The sequence below is a fragment of the Akebia trifoliata genome, chromosome 4 (assembly GCF_017979445.1).
Source record: "Akebia trifoliata isolate Shusen 1 chromosome 4, ASM1797944v1, whole genome shotgun sequence".
Classification (NCBI taxonomy): Eukaryota; Viridiplantae; Streptophyta; class Magnoliopsida; order Ranunculales; family Lardizabalaceae; genus Akebia; species Akebia trifoliata.
The window spans coordinates 21,207,747-21,230,137 of NC_141378.1; the positions used below are offsets into that span (position 1 = coordinate 21,207,747).

Here is a 22,391-nt window from a genome sequence, read left to right on the forward strand (position 1 = left end):
CATCCTTTTCATTTTCATTAGCATCATCATTATCATATTTCATTTTCTTCGGCAAATATTTGACTCCTCCCTATATTTTCAAACTTTGACTTGATCATGATCTTACCTTATAAATTCAAGACCCGAATCCCCCCGGTGCCGCCACCTCAAAATCAATCATTTTCAACCTTCCAAAGATGATGGTAACAATGAGGTCACTTTTTGAGCATGAAGCTAATGGGAGTGGTGGTGACCGCGATGATTCCATTTTTTTGGACGGTAGTAATTACAAAACCCTGAATTGCATCTCATTGAAGTAAAAAAGCATGACAGTTGTCATTAAGTGGACCGCCCTGTGAGGAGTGTGGTGCTAATCTTCCTCAAAATTAGATTATCTTTTGAAAATATTGTAGTAATTATAAAACAAATGAAATCTCATATTCAAATCCAATTTTTTTTTTTGTGTGTGGGTAGTGCATGTCCATAGCACATGTTACCTACTAGTTTGAACTAACTGCAAGAAATTAATAATCAGAATGATTTTCTGACTCAATATTTTCTTTCGATTTGATGTGGCTTGAAATCATCTGTACAAATCGTTATGTCAAGTATTAAGTAAATTTTTTAATGTATTTTAGTTGGAAAAACTCAAATAAATAAAAATGGGTGGGTTTTACATTGTCAAGTTCAACAATTTTTATTTTTGAATTTAATATTTTTATTGTCGAATTTGACAACAATTAAATTGATGAGCTCGATAATAAATAAAACTGGTGAGGTGAACAATAATTATTGGTGAGCTCGATATTTTTTTTTTCAAAAATGTCAAATCCGATATTGTAAAACCCATTTGTTTTTATTTTTTTTTTAAGTTTTTCCAATTAAAATACATGGAAAGATCGATTTAAACTGGACATAACGATTTGTGGAGATGATTTCACACCAAAAGAACCATCCTTAATTGATTTTCATCCTAAAATGAAATAAAAGAATTGAAAAATCCTAAGTTTTTTTTACATACATCTTCAAAATACTTGAAAATGACTTTTTCTTTGTTCTCAAAATCTTTTCATCCGAATGAAGTCTCAAAAATTCGATTGGGATATTGAAAATCCAAATTTTTGGACAAAAATGATGATTTTGAATGCTTAAAACAATTTTGATATTTTTATCATGAGAAATGTCACGAGTGAGGTTCATGGACTGATTAGAAAAGAGGGACTTACTAAAAAGATTACTTGGTTAACCCCTAGAAATCAAGGACTAATTAAAAAAAATTTCGTCAGGGATCATAAAATAATTTTCCCTTGATTTATTTATTTTCAAAATCACTCACCGATAACCATTGAATATAGTTCATATTCAATATTGTGTGCTTAAAAGTTGGACTCATGATCATTGAATATAAGCATTTTTAATTAGAACGCCATGACGTTCTTCAAAAAGCTCTACATAATAAATAAAGGAAAGGAAAGGAAGGGAAAGAGGGAAAGAAAGAAAAAGCTGTTGTGTTAAGACGCTTTTAGAATTTAGAAAGGATCAATGGAGGAGAAGCCCCAAATCCAAATTCCAAGAGTGAAATTAGGAAACCAAGGATTAGAGGTAAATTTTCCTTTCTCTAAGTACCCATTTCATGATTTTTGTTCCAAATTGATCAGATCAATATATATCTATGATGAAGTTGAGCTGAAATGAATAATGTTGATAAAAAATTTTCATATATATATATATATTGGTAAAGTTTAGGCTTTGATCTCTTTCAATAGGTGAGTTGATTGAACATCCAAGAGGGTATCTAATTGGACATGTTCATCTCTTTAGTTGCGTTTTCCAGCAGTTTTTCTTTCCTTGTTTCTTTCAGTTATTTATTAGGAACTTATTACTTGTTTAAATTCAGGAATCGTTACTTGCTAATAAGAAGAGGCTCGTGTTAAGGGCGCCCATATAAAAGCTAACTCAACTTTCTGATCCCGACTTAAGCAAAAATTTGAATTAAAAAAATAAAATAAAAATCCGTGGGCACTCCAACTAAATTGTTGGGCGTCTTTAACACTGGTGTAAGAAGAAGGCACTTAACAGTTTTGAGTTAGTGTAAGGTTGTCTCAAGATTTCAGGTTTCTAGGATTTTCAAAACTGTTTCGGGGGTTCAATTCAGAGTCAATTAGGCTTGATTGGAGGTTGAGTTGAGTGTTAAGTGTGTTTGGATTGAGAGAAATGGAAAGAAAAGAAAATAAAGTGAGTTTCTCTTATTGGGATTGTTAAATGAGGAGAGAGAAGAAAAATAATGGAGAGATATGGAAAGAAAAATGGGTCAGTTTTTTATTTTTATTTTTTCTTTTCTCCAAATCGGAGAGAAAAGAAATGCTCATGACTAATAAGAGCACTAAAAATTATGACTGTACCCTTTTTTTTTCTCTCCAAACTTAAAATTTTCTATTGTTAAACCAAAAAAGACGGAAAGAAACTGGATTTTTTTTTTTTAATGAGTTTTTGTTCTCTTCATTTCTATCAATCCAAACAAAGTGGTAGGGTCTAGAGGGATGAGGGAGTTGGTATTTCTCGGGTTTTCTCAAATTTCTTCAATGGAAGTTTGATATATACCTCCAGTGGGTTAGCTTAGAGGTAAAACTAGCAATGGGGGTTTGCTCCCTCTAATCGTGTGTTCCAAATTGAGTGGCCTCCTGATTTATCCTATTGCACGTCTGGAAACTTCTATGGGGTCAGGGCATGCAACCATAGGGATTAGTCCATATCTCATAAGGGATGTGGGATACCCTACATCCCTACATTATCAAAAAGAAAAAAAGTTTGATATGAACCCAACCAATACTCCAAAAATACCTAGGAGTTTGTGGTGTGAAAAGTTAAGTTCATATCTCTTTGAGGTCATAGCATACCACCATGCTCTGCAGCCAAGCACTTTATGGTGCTTTTCCCTCTAGTACCCTTCTTTTTGGGCCCCTAGGTAGCTCTTTCCCTAGGTCGTCCCTTTCACTAACGCCCTTGGTGCCAACTTTGGGGAAGATTTCACTCTGGTACCATTTTTTTTGGAACTCCATGTAGCCCTTTCTCCAAGTTGCTCCTGCCAGTTCTAAAACCAAATGATGTGAACCCAACCATTACTCCAAAAATACCTAGGTGTTATTGGTGTAGAAGGTTAAGCCCTTATCTCTTTGGGGTTTTAACAATCTTCTTGATCATTGATTCCCACTCAAGAACCATGTGAATTCTTGTAGTGTGGGTGAACTGAGTCTTAGTTCTAACTTAGGTTTCCTCTAGCTATGTGACACTTGAAGCATCAAGACTCTTTTTTTGTGCGGTGATAAGTAAGAATCAAGATATTTCCCAAATCCTATGCACTTCACATCAGCCTATACGTCATGGTTACTAATGAGTCAACTTCCACATTCGACTGGAGTTCCACCCAAATTTGAGCCCAAATAAACTGAACTTTCACTTAAAAACAAAATCTACTTGCAATACTACACAAAGGAACTCTTAAAAACAAACTTTGATGATAGCTCTCAACACTGTTCATCGAAACCTGATGAAAGTTAGATCAAATAGGGCCTAAACCCCTAATGATAAAACCTTGTGCATCACTGATTGGCTAACTCCAATAATTTCACTGGTAAGTTGACCCAGTAGAACCATATTTCACATATATAGTCCATTTTAGTAATACTAACCTCACAATAACTTATCTACATTTTCTAGTAATTGGGTTCATTGCTAACTTACCGACCAAGCAAAGGAAAATTGTCTATTTCTAGTGAAGCTGCAGGAATGTTATGGAGCGATTATATGAATGTTGGTCATTAACCCCCTTTTTTTTTTTTTGATTTCTTGTTTTGGTTTCTCTTGCAGGTTTCTAGATTGGGCTTTGGCTGTGCAGGACTCTCTGGATCATACAACGCTCCTCTTTCCCATGAAGCTGGTTGTTCAGTAATTAGGGATGCTTTTAGCAAAGGAATCACATTTTTTGATACATCAGATGCATATGGAAATAATCATGACAATGAGATCATGGTTGGGAAGGTACACAAGCGAAGAAAGTTAAACAAAAAAAAAAAAAATGAGATCAGGAGTTGGTGAATATTAATTCATTTTAAGTATTCAAAGTAGGCTAATTGACAATTAACATACGGTGAGAAGAAGCTTGGATCTGTTAAATTGGCCATAATAAAATTTGCACTTGTTGGGGATAGTTCATATAGATATGTTTACATTGCCAGGAAAGGATTCTTTTTTCTTATTTTAGATTTATTAAGATTTTGTTAATATTTGCAGGCATTGAAACAACTTCCTCGAGAAAAAATTCAATTAGCAACAAAGTTTGGCATATGTAGACGCGGTGAAGGTGTATTGGGGGTAAATGGCAATCCAGAATATGCGCGCAAATGCTGTGAAGCTAGTCTTAAGTACCTTGATGTAGACTACATTGATCTGTACTATATGCATCGAGTGGACACATCGGTGCCCATAGAGGACACTGTAATCACTATGGATTTGTTATATTTTCAATGTTACACTTGAGATTATACTTGATTCTATGGCTGATTGGGTTTAAAATTGATTTTGGGAAACCAGATGGGAGAGCTTAAGAAGCTGGTGGAAGAGGGAAAGATAAAGTACATCGGGATATCTGAAGCCAGCCCAGACACAATAAGAAGGGCTAATGCCGTTCACCCTATCACTGCTGTACAGATGGAATATTCTCTATGGACTCGAGACATTGAAGAAGAGATAGTCCCACTTTGCCGGTTTGATTATATCTTAATCCCCATTATTTCCATTATTGCAAAGAAAGACATGCACTTACACGCACATGTTGTACAACTTTCAATGACATTCTTTGAAAAAAATTGGGAAAAAATATTTTTACTGATATGCGACTGCATATGCTATTGTGCAATCACCAACAGGGCACCCTAACTTTTACTTATAATTTCTTAAATTATTTATCACCCCCAAATTAAAGATTAAAACACACTATTCAAACATTACAAAGGTTTAGCTCAAGTTATTATCTCAACATTACAGAACATTATAATACTCATTCAAACAATTTCAGGTATTGTTTACAGTTAAGATTAGGCTCATATAAAATCCAAAATCTAAACATTGAAATTTGACCCAAAAATAAAAGTGAGAGAGCTTCTAATGGCACACCAACTTTTACTTATTCTCAATCTCAACCATTCATTTATTTATTTATTTTTATTTGGGATGTAATAAGTAAAATTTGGGGTGCCAATAACATCTCTCTAGATTTTACCACCTAAGCTAGTTGGCATCTTCCAAGTTTTGACATTTTGATACCGACTTGCCCAATGATGCTTCTTAATTTGCAGAGAGATTGGTATTGGTATAGTGACATATAGTCCTCTTGGCTCTGGGTTTTTCGGTGGGAAAGCTGTTGCGGAAAGTTTGTCTAAAGACAGTATCTTGGTATGAACATTTCACCATATAATTCTATGTTTCTAATAAAATTCAGCTAGAACTAAAAATTTTGTTTATTTTCTTTGGACTATTTGTTTGCATTGTATTCGGGTTTTCTGATCTCATCCTAAATTTATTGATTATAGGCTATGCATCCAAGGTTTAGTGGGGAGAATCTAGACAAGAACAAACTTATATATGCACGTGTCGGGGACTTGGCTACTAAGCATGGTTGCACACTTCCTCAACTAGCTTTAGCTTGGATTCTCCATCAAGGGGATGACATGGTTCCAATCCCAGGTAAATTAGGCTCTCGATTTCATTTAGAAACTCCATTTTACTTATTACACCCTAATTTCTTAAATTATTTATCACACCCCAATTAGAGATTAAAACACACTCTTCATCCATTACAAAGGTTTGGCTCAAATTATAATATCAACATTATAAAGCATTATAACACTCATTCAAACAATTTCAGTAGTTGTTTAAATTATGATTAGGCTCATATAAAATCTTAAACCCAGAAATAGAAATCCAGAAAAAGAAAAAGAAAAAAGGAGAGAGCCTTTATTGGCACCACAAAATTTTCTTATTCTCAACTAGACACGTATTTTCTTTATTTTTAATTGGTGTGTAATAAGTAAAATTTGGGGTGCCAATAGCAGGTCTCATTATTTATCACACCCCAATAAAAGATTAAAATACACTCGTCAAACGTTACACAGGTTTGCCAGAATTTATAATATCAACATTATAGCACTAGTTCAAACAATTTCCGTAGTTTTTTAAAATTATGATTAGGTTCATACACTACTAGGAAAGAGACCTATACCGACGGTTAGATCCGTCGCTAAATCATCCTAATTTTGTCGCAAAATATTTCACCGACGGATAGGTTTTTCGTCGGCACTCGTCGGAGATGGTTGCGTCGGTATTAGTTTTAGCGACAGCGCAATAAAATTTCCGTCGGTATATCACTTATTTTCTGGAAAAAAAATTTGTGCGGAAATTTGTTTTCCATTAGTGGTTTACATCTTTACCGACAGGACTCTTTTCCGTCGCTATATCTTATACCGACAGACTTTGTAAGTCCGTCGGTATATGCTATTTTGTTAAAATTTTTTTTTTTTTACAAAAGCCAGCCCCGCCCAGCCCAGCCCAGCGCAGCGCATACATGCAGCGTTTGCACCAATTATTGTATTTCCTGCAATCAAAATCAGTGCACACCTCTGTTGCTTCCGTATTTCCTTGACTCAATTATCTTCTTAGTGATTGCCATTTCGGATTTTGGAAGATTGGCCAATAACCCGGCTGCTGCCATCTGTGCATTGCTCCTACTATTGTCCTTGAGAAATCCCACCAATGCCTGAAGCCCCCTTTGCACAAGAAGGAACTCGACAATCCCTTGTGGCTCATGTTGGGAAAAGAGGAACAAAAGATTTATAGCAAAGGAAGGATAGCAGGAACATCGTTGGCACTCACGTTTGGCAGATAATCCCAATCTTGTGCCCTCCTTCAAATGTGCAAGAGATCCCCTGAAGAACAAGTGGAGTATCATGCCTATATCTAATCTGTTTGACATCAGTTTCCTTATTAATCATGCAATTCATGTGCAAATTGATATTGGAAGTGAAATTCGTGCACATATACACACATACATACCTTCAAATCATGAATCTCCTCTCTGCCAACAGCAGGCCTATATCTAATCTGTTTGACATCAGTTTCAATGTTCATACTTCAACACATGGCACAGATCTAAGCAATCAATCTTGGTTGACAAAAGTCTACCTGCTTTATAGATGTTGGGACTTGGTAATGCAACTTTGGTCGGGTCGGGTGGTATCTAATCCAAATCCAACTCCAACTATAAGGCATTAGTCTGAATCCAAACCAAAATCCTAGCCAACCCAAGCCGAGAATCAACCTGAAATGTTCTACACAAGACCAGCTGGTACATTACTATTCAAACTCAAATAATATTGCTTGGTAACGTAAACACGTTACAGATCGACGAGCTTAAGGACCTGCTACATTTGCAGATGTTGATTTGGATGAAAGGTCTTGTGTCATGAAATAGCAAGAAATAAGCTTCATATCAAAACATCTTCCATGAAAGCAGAGTGTATAGCCCACTTTAGTGTTGTTCAAAAGGTCATTTGGTTAAAACACTTCATTGAAGTCGGGTAGGCTTGTCAAATTATTCTCCAATAAGCATGAACGATCCAAAATTTTGAAACATAAATTTGTGATGTTGTGCAAGAACCAGCATTTTAGCAAACTATAAAAAGATATTTCAGAATGAACAAATTTTAAAACTGCTAAAAAACCTATAAATGAATCATGTTAAACTTGGTTAACACATCAAGCACCCCAAAAACGATAGAATAAGGATTTAATATCCTATCTGCTAAACTAAATTATCATCACTGGTAACCAATGTTATGTTCAATGTTATTTATGGAAAAAAAACATTACTGTCCTCTATTATGGATGCATAGGGAGTTATAGAAGCATTTAATCCCTACACAATAAGTAGAAAAAAAAAATGAAATAGGAGCACATGCAGCAGAATAGATGTTAGCTGAAACAATAATGCTCTTTCAAGATTGCAAAGTACGTCAAACGTCAAGTTATGGGTTATGGATTATGGACAACCACTCTGTTACGTTGCTTTTGGCTTTTATCTTAAAGAGAGTTCATTTTTTGCTGTAGATCATTACAGTAGTTTAGATATCGTATCATATTATATATATGCACCACGTGTAAACATTAGATGGAACTACATGCCAGATAGGGAGATATTAATCTGTTAGATATTTCTGGCCGTTGAATATCATCATGATGGAAATTTTTTTAATGAAAGGTGACGCATCTTACCTTACAATTCCTTTGTTCATGATTGTATTGGACATGGTTACACCTCTGGGGACCATCATAACATCAAGCTCATGTTGTTCTCAGATTTTACAAACTCTACCAACAAAATCTCTGCTTTTAGTTTGAAAGAGACATCTAATAGCTAAAGATTGCCAAAGTTAGTTTTATGTAGGCTTACCGCAAGCACTCTCCAATTAACAAAAAGTCCTAATATATAAGCCAGCATAATCTCGATCTCGATTGTGACAGAGAGCTATATAGAAAGAAAACAGAGAGATCAAACTTGTTTGATTTGAAGGATTACATTTGGTTTTTAATAAAAATATTTAGAACCCAGGATTCAAATTAGGAAACAAAAACAGTACCAACCTGGTTCACAACTCCAAGAATTCCTCTTATGTCCTTAGGCAATATCTCTGCTATATACACAGGAACCTACGAGTAAAAGAATCTACGGTTATGTGACCACCTCCACATAAGAAATGTGAGAATCACAGTAAATCCCTGTGTCACCCCAGAGCATTACTCAAAAGCTTACTATGTAGGAGATTACACCCGCACCAAATCCTTCCAACAACCTTACCTTCTGTATCCCATATACAAAAACCAAGAATCCTACACACAATTGGCAAATTAAAAGTAGTTAAGAATCCTACAATAATCTAACAGTAGTCAATTTATCATATGACTTGTTAGATCAAGAAACACTACCTGAAGTTGGGAGATCCTTCCTCTCAAATCTGCTTTCATAGCTGCTGGAATAGTTGCCGAGTCCACACAACTTCTTAGAGAAGTAATCGATGATATAAATATATAGTTATAAATTAATTGTATAAAAAGAAAATTACCCATAATTCCATTCAGCACAAACATAAGGTCCAATACGAAGAACAACATATAATCCAGCATCTTGGATTGTCTTGATAAACCTAATAAGGTCTAGGTTGCCAGTAAAATCATACTGAACAGAGAAAACAAAAGTATTAAAATCTATCTACAATTTATTAATATAATATAATCAAATAAAATAAGACTTTGTTAAGAGATTAAAAGATGAATAATGCTCAATTAACATTGTGAGGGACATTGGCGTGCACAGAACCATAAATGCTTTCATCGCGATCTCACTTGTACCTCAATGAAAAGCATCTATGGTTCTAGATTTAGATTTTTACCTCACTTGTACTTCAGGGATAATGGATGGAGCCAGACATTAAAACTCGACGCTCCCCATCAACTTTGATGGCCCTCCAATCATAAGAAACCTCAATTGCCGAAGCAAAATTACAATAAGACAAAAGAATCAAACCTATAGTAAAGAAAACTAAGCCCATCTTTCTTTGCTACCCACACACACTCTAATGGTTTATATTTCATATTCCACGTAGTCGAGTAGTTAATCACACAAGAAGCAATTCAATGATTACATGTAAAAAGTTGGATAATGTCATTATGATTTGCTTGTAGTCACGTAATTGATCGAACACATCCTCGCCTGTCAACGGTTTTGGCACAACTCCCAACTCATTTTTGCCATTAAAGGACATTTTATTATGTCGGAATTTATGATCAAGTGGTAAAAATCGACGATGTCCTAAGTAACATTCTTTATTTCCTTTTTGCAATCGTATTGAACAAGTATCCTTGTGGCAGGATGGACAAGCAAGTTTTCCTTTAGTGCTCCATCCTGACAAGTTAGCATATGCAGGAAAGTTGCTGATAGTCCATAAAACTGTTGCATGCATTCGAAAATTTTGTTTTGTTGATGCATCATTTGTTGTAACTCCTTCTATCCACAATTCATGCAATTCATCCATTAATGGTTTTAGGTAAACATCGATGTCGTTCACGGGAGCCTTAGGATCAGGAATAAGTAACGATATTATAAAAGATGTTTGCTTCATACACATCCATGGCGGGAGGTTATATGGAATCAGAATAACGGGCCATGTACTGTGAGGAGTACTCATGTAACTAAAAGGAGTGAAGCCATCAGTGACTAATCCAAGTCTAACATTCCGAGGTTCAGAACCAAATGATGGGTATTTATTATCTAAAGCTTCCCACGTCATAGAGTCTGCTAGATGCCTCATTACCCCATCTTTTATACGACATTCGACGTGCCATTTCATATGTTCAGCTGTTTTTGAAGACATAAACCACCTCTTCAGCTTAGGAATCAACGGAAAATGACGCAAAATCTTTGCAGGTATTTTCTTCTCCTTTGAAGACGAATTAGAGGGGTTTTCAACTGATTGGCATTTAACAGTTTTCCACCTAGACTCACCACATACTGCGCATTCATTTGCATTCTCATGTTCTTTCCAGAATAACATGCAATCATTCGGGCACGCATCTATCTTATTGTAATGTAAACCGAGTCATCGCAAAATCTTCTTCAATTCATAGTAATTCTTCGACAACTTTTCTCCAATAGGAAATGCATCTTTTAACAACTCAAGCAACATATCGAATGATTTATTACTCCATCCGTTAAGACATTTCAGGTGTAACAACTTTACAACGAAAGATAGTTTTGAAAATTTAGTGCAACCCGGGTATAACTCAGTCTCAACATCCTTCAACATTTCATAAAACTTGTTTGCATCATCGTTTGGCTCATCCGGACCATCATCATTTGACTCATTAACCTCTTCATCATCAAAATTAGGGATTCCAAATGCATCTTGTAACATCCCTTGCATATCATCACCCTCTTCAGACTCATTACTATTATCTTCATCTTCAAATTTCTCTTCATGGTACGTCCAACGAGTGTAACGTTTATTCATCCCATACCATAATAAGTCACCATGCACGTTATCTCAATCCTTTAAAATCGCATTGAGGCATCTGACGCATGGGCACTTAATCATGTTACCAAACCTTGAACGAGAAAATGCAAAATCTAAGAACTTAATAACTCCTTCATCATACTCAAGGGTACTTCTAGGCAACTGAATCCAACTTTTATCTATTGGCATGTCCACTTTACGACGACGTCACCTTTAAACCAATAACACATAGTCACACACACAAAAGAACATATCATAAGAATGTTAATTTGAAACATAAAAGAGAATCTTTAGTGGTATATGGGATAAGAAAAATGTTGAAAATCCATATAGTACATTTTCTATATAAAAATGTAAGTATAAGCTATTGCGGTTCTATATTTAAATGTTTTTTATGGTGTGTTGAAGCTGTTGGCTCATCATAAGAGCCATTATTTTTCTTTTAAAGGCATGTATGTAAATTTCGTGTTTTTCCCAACAAGAATGTGCTGTTTGGAGAAATTCATTTCGAATTTGTTTTCAGTTGAACAAGCTTTTTATTTAGATATGTCTTTACATGTGCTTGTTGTGTCCGTATATTGTGGATAGTTTGGGCCCTTTCTATTATTAATAGTCTTCGGGCATGGTCATCAATGGTGAAGAACAGCTGTTCATCTGATCAACCATGAAAACAACACTTGTTCCCATTGACCTAGCTTAACATTTTTGTTCAACCTTAAACAGTGTAGGGTTTCATTCTCTCTTTCCGATAATTGGAGTAATGGTTTTGATGAAGATAAAATAGATTCTTAGAGTTTGGTTTATTTCATCTGTGACAACTAAGAAGTATAGAGCATAAGTTCTATTGTCCTGTTATTGAACAATGGCAAGATTAATAATAATTTTAACATTAAACTATCAACAAAGCAACTAGAGAATATATTCTGTAAACTTTATTATGGCCACACTCCATTGAAGTACTACATACGAATATTGTGAAACATACTCGCAAAATGTTACCCATTTATTCAGTAAGTTACCGTTGGAGATGGATTTAGAGCTCATAACATGTAAATCAGGCTGAATATATGATTTGTGGATAGTCACAAGTGTAGTAGAGATGAGGATATGTAGATTGACAACAACGCCTCATCCCAAAGATTTGGGGTCTCGGCTAAATGAATCCTTTTTCCTTCATTCCATTCCATCCAAAGTCTTATATTAGAGAGAGTTCATATCTGTTTTTACAGCCCAAACCTTAAATTCTTTTCGGTTTTCCCTAACTCTTGTAAGACCTTCAATTTAAATATGAAAATGTAAGTATAAGAAAATCCAAGATATTTCACATGATGGCCAGGAAGCTATTGTACCATGCTTTAAAGATAAGAGTATAAAAGAGCGGTATACTGGCTTTCACATAAATTAACCTACTAGGGAGTACCAAGCATGCACCTTTAAATGTAAAGCTGGAAATTTAATAACAAAGTTTGATATAAATATATGAAGAATCACAAAAGGAAATTCTATTGGACAACCAAACATTAAGGGAAAAAATTCAGACTGGATAATGGTTTCCTAAAAAAATCAGATAAGCAATAGTGTAGCAGACTAGAGAAAATTAGGGGTATTTTTCAAATACATAGAAAAGCATGATTCCTCTTTCGCATTGGGAAAGTTTTGTCAATAAAATACTATACAAGCTTTGTGTGTGTAAAGGTAGAGAAGAATATGACTTTTTTTGACTTAATAACAGTTTCCCCAAAAATGTGATTGACTAGCACTTGTGGAATTAACTCAAAAGAGATAAAATTAGCTAGTTATTTGTAAAACTTGTTGAATTAGAATATGTTTGTGTTCCAAATAACCCACTGTAGGAGAGAGACAGGAAGAAATTAAATTTAACAGACATGTATAAAATTCATTGCAGGATCACCTTCAATTCTGCTATCTCTTGCTCTCGTTTCGCAAATGTCACAATGAATGCAGCTTCCTTTTTGTTTGCTTTCTGAAGCTGATATCAAATGGAAACTAAAATTAGTATATGCAACAATGATCTTCCCTATGAAGCTAAAATGTTACAAACAAGCAAGACAAAATGTCCAGATGGTTACAGACAACTTGAAATTAGAGTCTGTATCAATTTCCATAGATGCTAAGATATCCTCAATTTTCGCCACAAAAATCAACCCTAATTTGAGTGCAAATCTATGAGGATGAATACAAGATCAAGATCTCAAAATTCTTTCCGAAATTAGACAAATGTAAGATAATTCACCTTCAAGTCTATAGAAACTGAAATTGATTTTCGAAATCCAAACTAGAGCAAAAGAAAGAAAGAGTAACCAATTAATGAGAAAATCGGAGAAGAAGAATGCCTAAGACTTTCGATCTTTTCGCTTCCTCTACTTTTCTTCGATCTCTAACGATTTTGTTGAAACTTCATCCCTAAGAGATCAGCTCGATCTCTTCGGATCAAATCCAGCACTTCAAAAGAGGAGATCATGAGAATGGAAGATCGAAATCGAGAGAGATGAGGAGATCGAGAGAATGGAGGATCGAAATCGAGAGAGAAGACGAGATAAGGAGATCGAGAGAGTTTCGTTGAAAGAAAATGGAGGATCGAGAGAGAAGACGAGATGAGATCGAAATCGAGAGAGTTTCGTTGAAGTCTCGAGAGTTTGGTTGAAAGAAAATGAAATTTTGGGAAAAAAAAGTCGTTTGGAAAATAGAAGTAGAAGAAAAATAAAAATAGAAAATTAACTCTACGTTGACGGTATATTTTCTGTCCGTCGCTATAGTGTTATTACACCGACGGAAGTAACATTACGGTCGCTAAATCACGTCGCTATATCTACATTTTCTTGTAGTGATATAAAATCCTAAACCCAAAAATTACGATTAAGTAAACAATTCCCATAGTTGTTTAAAATTATTCACTTATTTTCTTTATTTTTAATTGGGGTGTAATAAGTAAAAGTTAGGGTGCCAATAGCAGCTCTCTTTTTGTTGTTGTCATTTGCTTTTTTTTTTGTTATTGTTATTGCTATTGTCAAAAATCAAATGCTTCTTACAGAATAGGTGAACCGTTTTCCATTATCTTCAAAATCTTCAAAATGTTTATCACTGTCACACTATATGCTAAAGGAGAAGAAAAAAAAAAAACACTTAGCACCAATCCTTAAGGCCTAAATATACTCATGTAAACAACATAGTTTTTTTATTTGACACTTAGCAATAAATCTGATTTATTTGTGTTTGATTAATGTAGGGACAACTAAAATTAAGAACCTAGAAAACAACATTGGGTCGTTGGAGGTGAAGCTCACACAAGAGAACTTGAAAGAAATTTCTGATGCAGTTCCCATTGATGAGGTTGGTGGTCAAAGAACTTATGAACAAGCCTCTCAGTATAATTGGCAGTTTGCAAATACCCCACCAAAACAGAGTTAGTTCCAAGCACAATGGACTACCAGAGTAAGCCCAAGCCATATGGGAATATTTGTATTACTTTTGAGTAACTTATACGAATTCATGACTTATGTAATAGTATTGTTCAACATAAATTCATTTCGTATTCTAAATGTTGTAAGCTTTGGCGGGTTCAACGTTGACAAAGGTGAACTAGTTGAAATGTTGCTTTTGATTTACATAACTTTGTGGTTGGGGTTCAGAGGGAGGTGGGATCGTATTCTTCCACTGGTCCAAGAATATCTGGCCCTGCTCTTGGTGCACCAACACACCTGATCCGATTTCACCCTTACGAAGGGTCCTAGGGCTCAACTTGTAGCATCCAAAACCATGATCCGGTTTAGGGTTGTAGAGGACAAAATTCTATGAACTTTGAAAAACAAAATCCTGAAAAAAATTATTTTTCACCGTTGAATTTTCATTTTAAAATTTGGGGTTAGTTGGAAGTTCGTTAGCCATTCATTTTCAAAACCTTAGATCAAGTTCAAAAGAATTTTTATTTTTTTATCTGAGCTTTTTCATGAAATCTAGTGTTAGATTGCCAATGTGGTAATTCGTTTGACCAAAATGATCTAATGCTTAAAATCTTACGAAGGAAAGTGTTTTTCAATTCTTTGTATCATGTAACCTATTTTGTCAATAACCTTGTTCAGCATTTTCACGTCGGGGGCAAATATTTGTTTAAAGGCAATAATATTTTACGTTCTCAAATCGATTCTCTCTCTCTCTCTCCTTCTTCTTCTTCCTCTGCGTCACTGGCACTTCTACCACAACCGTCACTACCCCTCTTTCTCTCCTGGTTTTATCTTTAGTTTTTCAAATGCAATCAAATTAGAGATGACAATGGGTCGGGTTGTTTCGTATTCGTCTTATATTGTGTTAAGGTAAAAAGACACATTTCCTTTTTCAAGAGACATCATGTCTCTTACAATCCTTGTATTTTCAAGAGACACCATGTCTCTTCATTTTCTATAAATAAGTCATTTTGACTTTGGTTTTTTCCATTAAAATTTTTTTCTCTTCTCTTCTATTTTAACTTGCATTATGAATTTCTCATTTGCATTTTTTGAGAGTACAAACTTAGTATTTGGTTTGCTAGACGTGTAGATTGAAGTGCTGTCTCTGCACGTGTGATTATTGTATCTTGGGAGACAATTGTTCATTGATCTGTGGGCACCAAATTACGGGAACAAAATTGTCTTAGGGACATTGTGTTCAACACAAACCTTGATCAATCTTTATTTTGTTCGATTCTCGGGTATCTACTGATTAACAATGGTTATATACGGGACAACACAACATGTAAGTGTTACTATAACTAAACATGTCAAAACATATTAGAAGAGTTGATATCCCTACCCTGAACGCGACTTGTTTAATAAATAGGTTAGATGGATTGACACAATTACTACCCCAACACGATTAGGCTTAATTCAACTTGTTAACTTCGTGTCATGTTTGCGGCATTTTAGAATTGCCAGTCCTAAATCAAATGGTTGAACCCTTTTTTCTAACATAGATTTACAACAAACTTATTTGTTGCATTTTTATTTAAAAAATTCCCTTACTTTGTCCAGTTTGTTACTCAATAAACCTTGGATTGAGTTGAATTTCAATTTTAAATTTTGGAGTTTAGTAGCCTTCCATTTTCAATACCTTGGATTGAGTTCAGAAAAGATTATTTTTTTAATTTGAATTTTTCCATGAAATCTAGAAGGTTATGGTGTTGGATTGCCATTTTGATAATGCATGTCGGCTCAATGAGCCTTAGTGAGTACTTGAAACACCACCAAACCTCTATTTTGGATATGTTTGGAAGGCTTATGCCGGGTCTGTCTCTTATCCAGAATCCATTCTGAGTGGAATTTCTTACTATGTAAGTCAGGTTAGTCTTTTTTTTTTTTCTAGTAAAAAAGGCTTGTTGAGAAACAAACTTCATGTTAATAAAGTAAGAGAGTTTTTGTAATAGATTGCAATAGATAGGTTTGCCGTGTAGTAAAACTCTCAATTTCTAAATACCTTTCAACTTTTGAACAGTAAGTTAATTAAAGTACGAAAGATATCCTTCTTCCCATGATTTTAAAATTTGTTTTGACGTCTTATCTTATTCATGAACAAGACTAAGTTGTTTAAGACGAATTTTTCAATAATGTTTGAATCGTCTCATTAAATAGTGAGACAAATTAATCATGATTTTAAATCTCGTCTGATAGATTTGACTTAACTATCCATCTCATTAGTGGAAGATGCCGAGACATATCGGACCAGATTTAAAGCCATGCTCGTGTTTGCTAAGATAGATTTACGTGTGATAATTATTGATTAGTGTGCCTTTATAAATTAATGGGTGTAAAAGGCCAAATCATGAGAATTGACAACTTGTCAACTTTAGTTGAGCATTCAACCTCGGGGATGAAAGCTCTCTCCCGCCAATCGTCATACCTTCTCTGTCGAGATTTATTAAGAAAGAAGCCCTGTATCAGGGACACAAAATTTGGTGGGGAACGTCCAAGGTATTATGGTCTTCAAGCTCAAGTAAAAGGTTAGGAAGAGAGAGAGAGAGAAGCGGTTGTGTAAGAATTTGGAAAGGAATGGCGGAGAAGCCCCAAATCCAAATTCCAAGAATGAAATTAGGAAACCAAGGATTAGAGGTAAATCTTCCCTTCTCTAAGTACCCATTTAATGATTTTATTTATTGATTTTTGTTTCAAAATGATAAAAATATAGTGTTTGTGTGTTGGTGATGATCACAATATATGATAAAGTTGATCTACACTGAAATGTTCATCAAAAGTTGTCCAACTGGTACAGTTTAAGTCTTTTATCCTTCAATAGGTGAAACATCAATGAGGGTATTGAACTGGACAATTGGGCGTCAATTGAGGGTTTTTAGTAGTTTAAAGTTTTCTTTAAAAGGTTTATAGGGTTTTCCATAAGGGTTTCAAGGATCCAATTGAGGATCAATTGGGATATATTGGAGATTGAATTGGGTGTAATGGTTTAGAGGGGGAGAGGAAATTGGTGTCTCTTGATTTTCCTCAATTTCCGTAGGTTTTATACAAATGCAATCAATACTCACAAAAATAAAAACAATTTCCTTACTAAGTTAACCAGTAAAGTTTCCTTAGTGAGGACAAAATTCTAATAACTTCGAATTTTTTTTTGAAAGAAAGTTAATTTTCACCATTGAATTTTGAGTTTAAATTTGGAAGTTTGATAGCCATCCATTTTAAACACCTTTGATCAAGCTCAAAAAAGATTTTTTTTTAATGCGAGTTTTTCCATGAAATCTAGAAGGCTGTATTGTGTTGGATTGCCAATGTGACAATCCATGTGGGCCCAATGGCCCTTAGTAAGATTAAGTTAGTAAGGCTAGCCTGGTTCCTCCAAAAATACCTTGGTGTTAGTGGTGCGGAATGCTCTGCAACTGATTTCCATCAATCTTGTGGCCCTTTCCCAAGGACACCTCAGATACCCTTCTTTTTGGCCCTTCAAGTAGTCCTTTTCCCCCAAGTCACTCCTTCCGAGATTTGATTCCATATCTCTTTGGGGTTGTAACAAAGTTCTTGATCATCGATGCCCATGAACCTAGCCCAAGAACCATGTAAATTCTTCTAGTGTAGGTGAATCGAGTCTTAGTTCTAACATAAAATTTCTCTATCTCTATGACACTTGAAGCATCAAGACAGTTTATTAGAAATTCCTTGTTATCTTGAATTTCAACTTATATATCTACATATTTCCCAAATCCCTTACACTTCGATTCGGCCTATACTCCATGTTACTAATTAGTCACAACTTTCACATTCTAAAGAAATAAAATCAATTTCCTCCAAAATTCGAGTCGAAGAATTCAAATTTTCATTTACATTCCACTATTCCTTTTCTTCTCCCAAAACCTTACTGTTTTTAAATCAATTTTTTTTTTAGTGTAGGTGAACCGTGTCTTTTTTTTTTTTTTGGTTCTCTTGCAGGTTTCTAGATTGGGCTTTGGCTGTGGCGGACTCTCTGGAATATACAACACTCCACTCTCCCATGAAGCTGGTTGTTCAGTAATTGGAGATGCTTTTAGCAAAGGAGTCACATTTTTTGATACATCAGATATATATGGAGCTAATAATGACAATGAGATCATGGTCGGGAAGGTATTGCTTCGTTCTTAAACTCGAAACACAAACAAAGAAAAAAAATAAAGAAGCAAGATCGAGAATAAATAGGTGAATATAAGTTCATTTTAAGTATCCAAAGTAGTCTAATTGACAATTAACACAAAGTGAGAAGAAGCTTTGATGTATAAAATTTTCACTCATTGGGGACAGAGTTTATAATATTGGATTTGGTTACCTATTCTGTTTCTTATTTTAGATTACTTAGATTTTGTTTATTATTTGCAGGCCTTGAAACAACTCTCCCGAGAAAAAGTTCAATTAGCAACGAAGTTTGGTGTAGTTATGCTCAATGAAGGTAGATATGGGGTAAAGGGTACTCCAGAATATGTACGCGAATGCTGTGAAGCTAGTCTTAAGCGCCTTGATGCAGACTATATTGATCTGTACTATATACATCGAGTGGACACATCAGTGCCCATAGAGGACACTGTAATACCCACGAACTTGTTATGTTTTCAATCCTAAACTTGATACTATGGCTGATTGGGTTTGAAATTGATTTTTGGGAAGGCAGATGGGAGAGCTTAAGAAATTAGTTGAAGAGGGAAAGATAAAGTACGTCGGATTATCTGAAGCCAGCCCAGTCACAATAAGAAGGGCCCATGCAGTTCACCCCATAACGGCTGTACAGATGGAATATTCTCTATGGACTCGAGATATTGAAGAAGAGATAATCCCACTTTGCCGGTTTGATAATGACATCTTATTCCCATTCTTGCAAATTAGGAAAAACATGCACAAGCACACACATTGTTACAAATCATAATGGCTGCTATTGTTTTCAAGATTTTTTATTTGGTTTTAAACATATAGGCATCAAAACAATTAGCAAAAGATAGCTCAAGAAGTTTTTACTTTAGTTGAATCAAAGCATTGATCTTACTTGCATATTAGCAAATTTTAATTTATTTATGTTATCATCTACTTCTGGCATGTCATCCATTTCATATTTTTCCATAATAATCAACAAAATCGAAAGAATATATGAATCTTGGATCAATACTCACAATTTATAATCCTTGAAATTTGTATTGGAGTATGAAGCCTTCATCTCTCTCTCCAAGACATAATTAGTATTTCATTCTAAGGAAAGATGTGGGACTTCCCTCATTTATATGGACCTAGCTCATTGGTGCTTATAATTACAGCCCATTATTAAATTAGAAGTCCTTGAAGACCACAACTCATTATGATAAAACTACCCCATGCCACATACTTCGATACTCAAATCTCAACTACCATCTTTTAATTGGGTTGAAATTTTCTTTTTATACATGAATCTTGGATCAATACTCACAATTTATAGGCTAGGCTATTGTACTTGCTATTGAAAATCAATTAGAAATATTATAATCCATTGGATGTAGCCATGTAGGAGATCGACTATCTCGAATTGATCTAGGAGGTCCAATCTCCCTCAAATCAGATCATTCTCTCAACTTCCTTATATTTTATTCTTTATTTTGGTATCTGATTATGTTATGAATTAGGTTCATACCACTTTCCCTCTTGAAACCCAATTTGGGAATCAATTTCAGGATTTTTAAAATCAGGAATTTGACAAAAGACCACAAAATTCTAACATTCAACTTCTCAATATATTGACTGAGGTATTGAAAGTAGATTGAAAAAACTGAATACATTGCTTTATAAAGAATGATGTTGTGATAAATGTAACTCTAGTTGTTGATTGATCACCAAGATTATAGTTGATATTCTATTAAGTTTCAACATTTTGATGCTTACATGCCCAATGATGCTTCTTAACTTGCAGAGAGTTTGGTATTGGGATAGTGATATATAGCCCTCTTGGCCGTGGGTTTTTTGGTGGGAAAGCTGTTGAGGAAAGTTTGTCTAAAGACAGCATCTTGGTATGATGTCACAATTTTTTTTTTTTCCAACATTTCACCTATAAAATTCAAAAAAGAACTAAAAATTCTGTTTGTTTCCTTTGGAGATTTTGTTCACATTGTATTCGGCTTTTCTGATCTCATTCTAAATTTTGTTGATTATAGACTTCACATCCAAGGTTTAGTGGGGAGAACCTAGACAAGAACAAACTTATATATGCACGTGTCAAGGACTTGGCTGCTAAGCATGGTTGCACCTCTCCTCAACTAGTTTTAGCATGGATTCTCCATCAAGGGAATGATGTGGTTCCGATCCCTGGTAAATTAGGATCTCAATTTCATTTGGAAACCCATTTTAATGTGTTAGAACCGTGAAACTGGTTTCACTACATTTAAAAGAAAATAATAACAATAAATTAAAAAAATGACAATAAAACCCAAACCAGAACTTTGGAGTTGATCGAGACTTTTGTTTAACACAATGTCCTTAAGACAGATTTATTCCCGTTACTAGTGCTCATGGTTCTGTGAACAACTCTCTCAGGATACAACGATCACAATCGTACAGAGATGACTTTACAATATGTACGTCTAGCGAACCGAACACTTGTGTTTTTGTACCATCAAAGAATGCACAGGAAAACCCAAAATGCAAGAAAATCGAATGAATAAAACCCAAGACAGATTTTAGTAGTTTGATTGGACAATTAACGATATTGCTAAATCCAATTTATTTGTGTTTGGTGTTTGAATATATATATATATATATAGTAGTTTGACGGGACAATTAACGATATTGGTAAATCCAATTTGTTTGTGTTTGGTGTTTGAATTTTGTAGGGACAACTAAAATTAAGAACCTAGATGATAATATTGGGTCATTGGAGGTGAAGCTCACACAAGAGGAATTGAAAGAAATTTCTGATGCAGTGCCCATTGATGAGGTGGGTGGTCATAGAGATTATGATTTCCTCTCTCCTTATAATTGGCAGTTTGCAAATACCCCCACCAAAACAGAATTAGTTCTAAGCATACAGAACTAAGCCTATGGAACTGTTTGGTATTTATTACTTTTGTAACTTTTGAGTGAAAGATAAAAAAAGATACTTTGATGGTGAATGTGATTTCTCAAAAGCATAAGTTCATTTGGTATTCTAAATGTTGTAAGCTTTGCCCAGACTTGAGATGGGCCAATAATGAATAATAATATTTAACAGAGATTATTTCGTTGTAGCGAGTTAGAAGAGGTACACTTTAAAGGGCCATCACTCTCCTTTGGAATACACGTGGCATTTCACGCAAATTCAAGGGCATGAAATAAATACAAAATACTATTTCTTTTGTAACAAAATTTTGAAGTGGCCTCGGTCACGAGTAGAATAGCAACATTGGTGATGTTAATCAAGATTGGATCGACGGTCCAAGATTAGGGGAGGTGCATGTTTTAGAAATTTTAAATATTTTAATATGAGAACCATTGTATTGTAGCCGTTGGATTTGTATTTTTATTGTTACCGTCCAAAGACTAGGGTTATGTGTTAAATTTTTTAAAAATGAGAATGGTTGGATTGTAGCCGTTGACTTGATATCTTTATTTTTAATGTTACAAGAAAAGACTGATATCAAAGGGTCCTGTCAAAAATTTTCGGGAGAAAAGCAAAAGGTGTTTTGATCAATTTTCAGTTCGGGTGCAACTTGGTTCGGATCAAATCGATTTGAGGTCAAAGCAAAAGGTGTTTTGATCAATTTTCAGTTGGGGTGCAACTTGGTTCGGATCAAATCGATTTGAGGTCAAATTGGAATCGAATCGATATAGGTCAGTTCTA

General features: G+C 34.7%; 1 protein-coding gene and 1 long non-coding RNA gene across 7 annotated transcripts; one reads left to right on the top strand and one right to left on the bottom strand.

Moving 5' to 3' along the window:
• The first annotated feature begins 1,362 nt into the window (after positions 1-1,362).
• Positions 1,363-21,783, top strand: LOC147404436 (perakine reductase-like). 3 transcript variants are annotated; one of them, XM_086440377.1, is made up of 13 exons: positions 1,363-1,581; positions 3,847-3,911; positions 4,268-4,473; positions 4,570-4,742; positions 5,334-5,430; positions 5,568-5,721; positions 14,347-14,450; positions 18,521-18,691; positions 18,941-19,144; positions 19,230-19,402; positions 20,490-20,586; positions 20,731-20,884; positions 21,406-21,783. In XM_086440377.1, exons 2-13 carry the CDS (start codon positions 3,908-3,910, stop codon positions 21,606-21,608), a joined length of 1,740 nt encoding a protein of 579 aa, XP_086296503.1. In that variant the 5' UTR covers positions 1,363-1,581; positions 3,847-3,907; the 3' UTR covers positions 21,609-21,783. The 3 variants fall into 3 exon arrangements, with proteins under 3 accessions (XP_086296503.1, XP_086296502.1, XP_086296501.1); XM_086440376.1 differs by lacking the exon at positions 21,406-21,783 and adding an exon at positions 21,062-21,348 and having other exon boundaries at positions 1,364-1,581; positions 3,847-4,017; positions 4,270-4,473; XM_086440375.1 differs by having other exon boundaries at positions 1,366-1,581; positions 3,847-4,017; positions 4,270-4,473.
• On the bottom strand, positions 6,084-14,034 carry LOC147404437 (uncharacterized). 4 transcript variants are annotated; one of them, XR_015177757.1, is made up of 11 exons: positions 13,354-14,034; positions 13,012-13,089; positions 9,153-9,265; positions 9,016-9,056; positions 8,888-8,919; positions 8,674-8,739; positions 8,483-8,557; positions 8,305-8,400; positions 7,216-7,361; positions 7,087-7,134; positions 6,084-6,959 (listed from the first exon to the last, which is right to left on the bottom strand). It is a non-coding gene; the product is annotated as an uncharacterized LOC147404437 (long non-coding RNA). The 4 variants fall into 4 exon arrangements; XR_015177758.1 differs by having other exon boundaries at positions 6,084-6,995; XR_015177759.1 differs by having other exon boundaries at positions 9,016-9,059.
• Positions 21,784-22,391: the final 608 nt, after the last annotated feature.

Coding starts and splice junctions, on each gene's coding strand:
- LOC147404436 (XM_086440375.1), top strand. CDS start 1,522: ATGGAGGAGAAGCCCCAAATCCAAATTCCAAGAGTGAAATTAGGAAAC. Junction 5,722..14,346: donor TGACATGGTTCCAATCCCAG/GTAAATTAGGCT, acceptor TGATTAATGTAG/GGACAACTAAAATTAAGAAC. Junction 20,885..21,405: donor TGATGTGGTTCCGATCCCTG/GTAAATTAGGAT, acceptor TGAATTTTGTAG/GGACAACTAAAATTAAGAAC.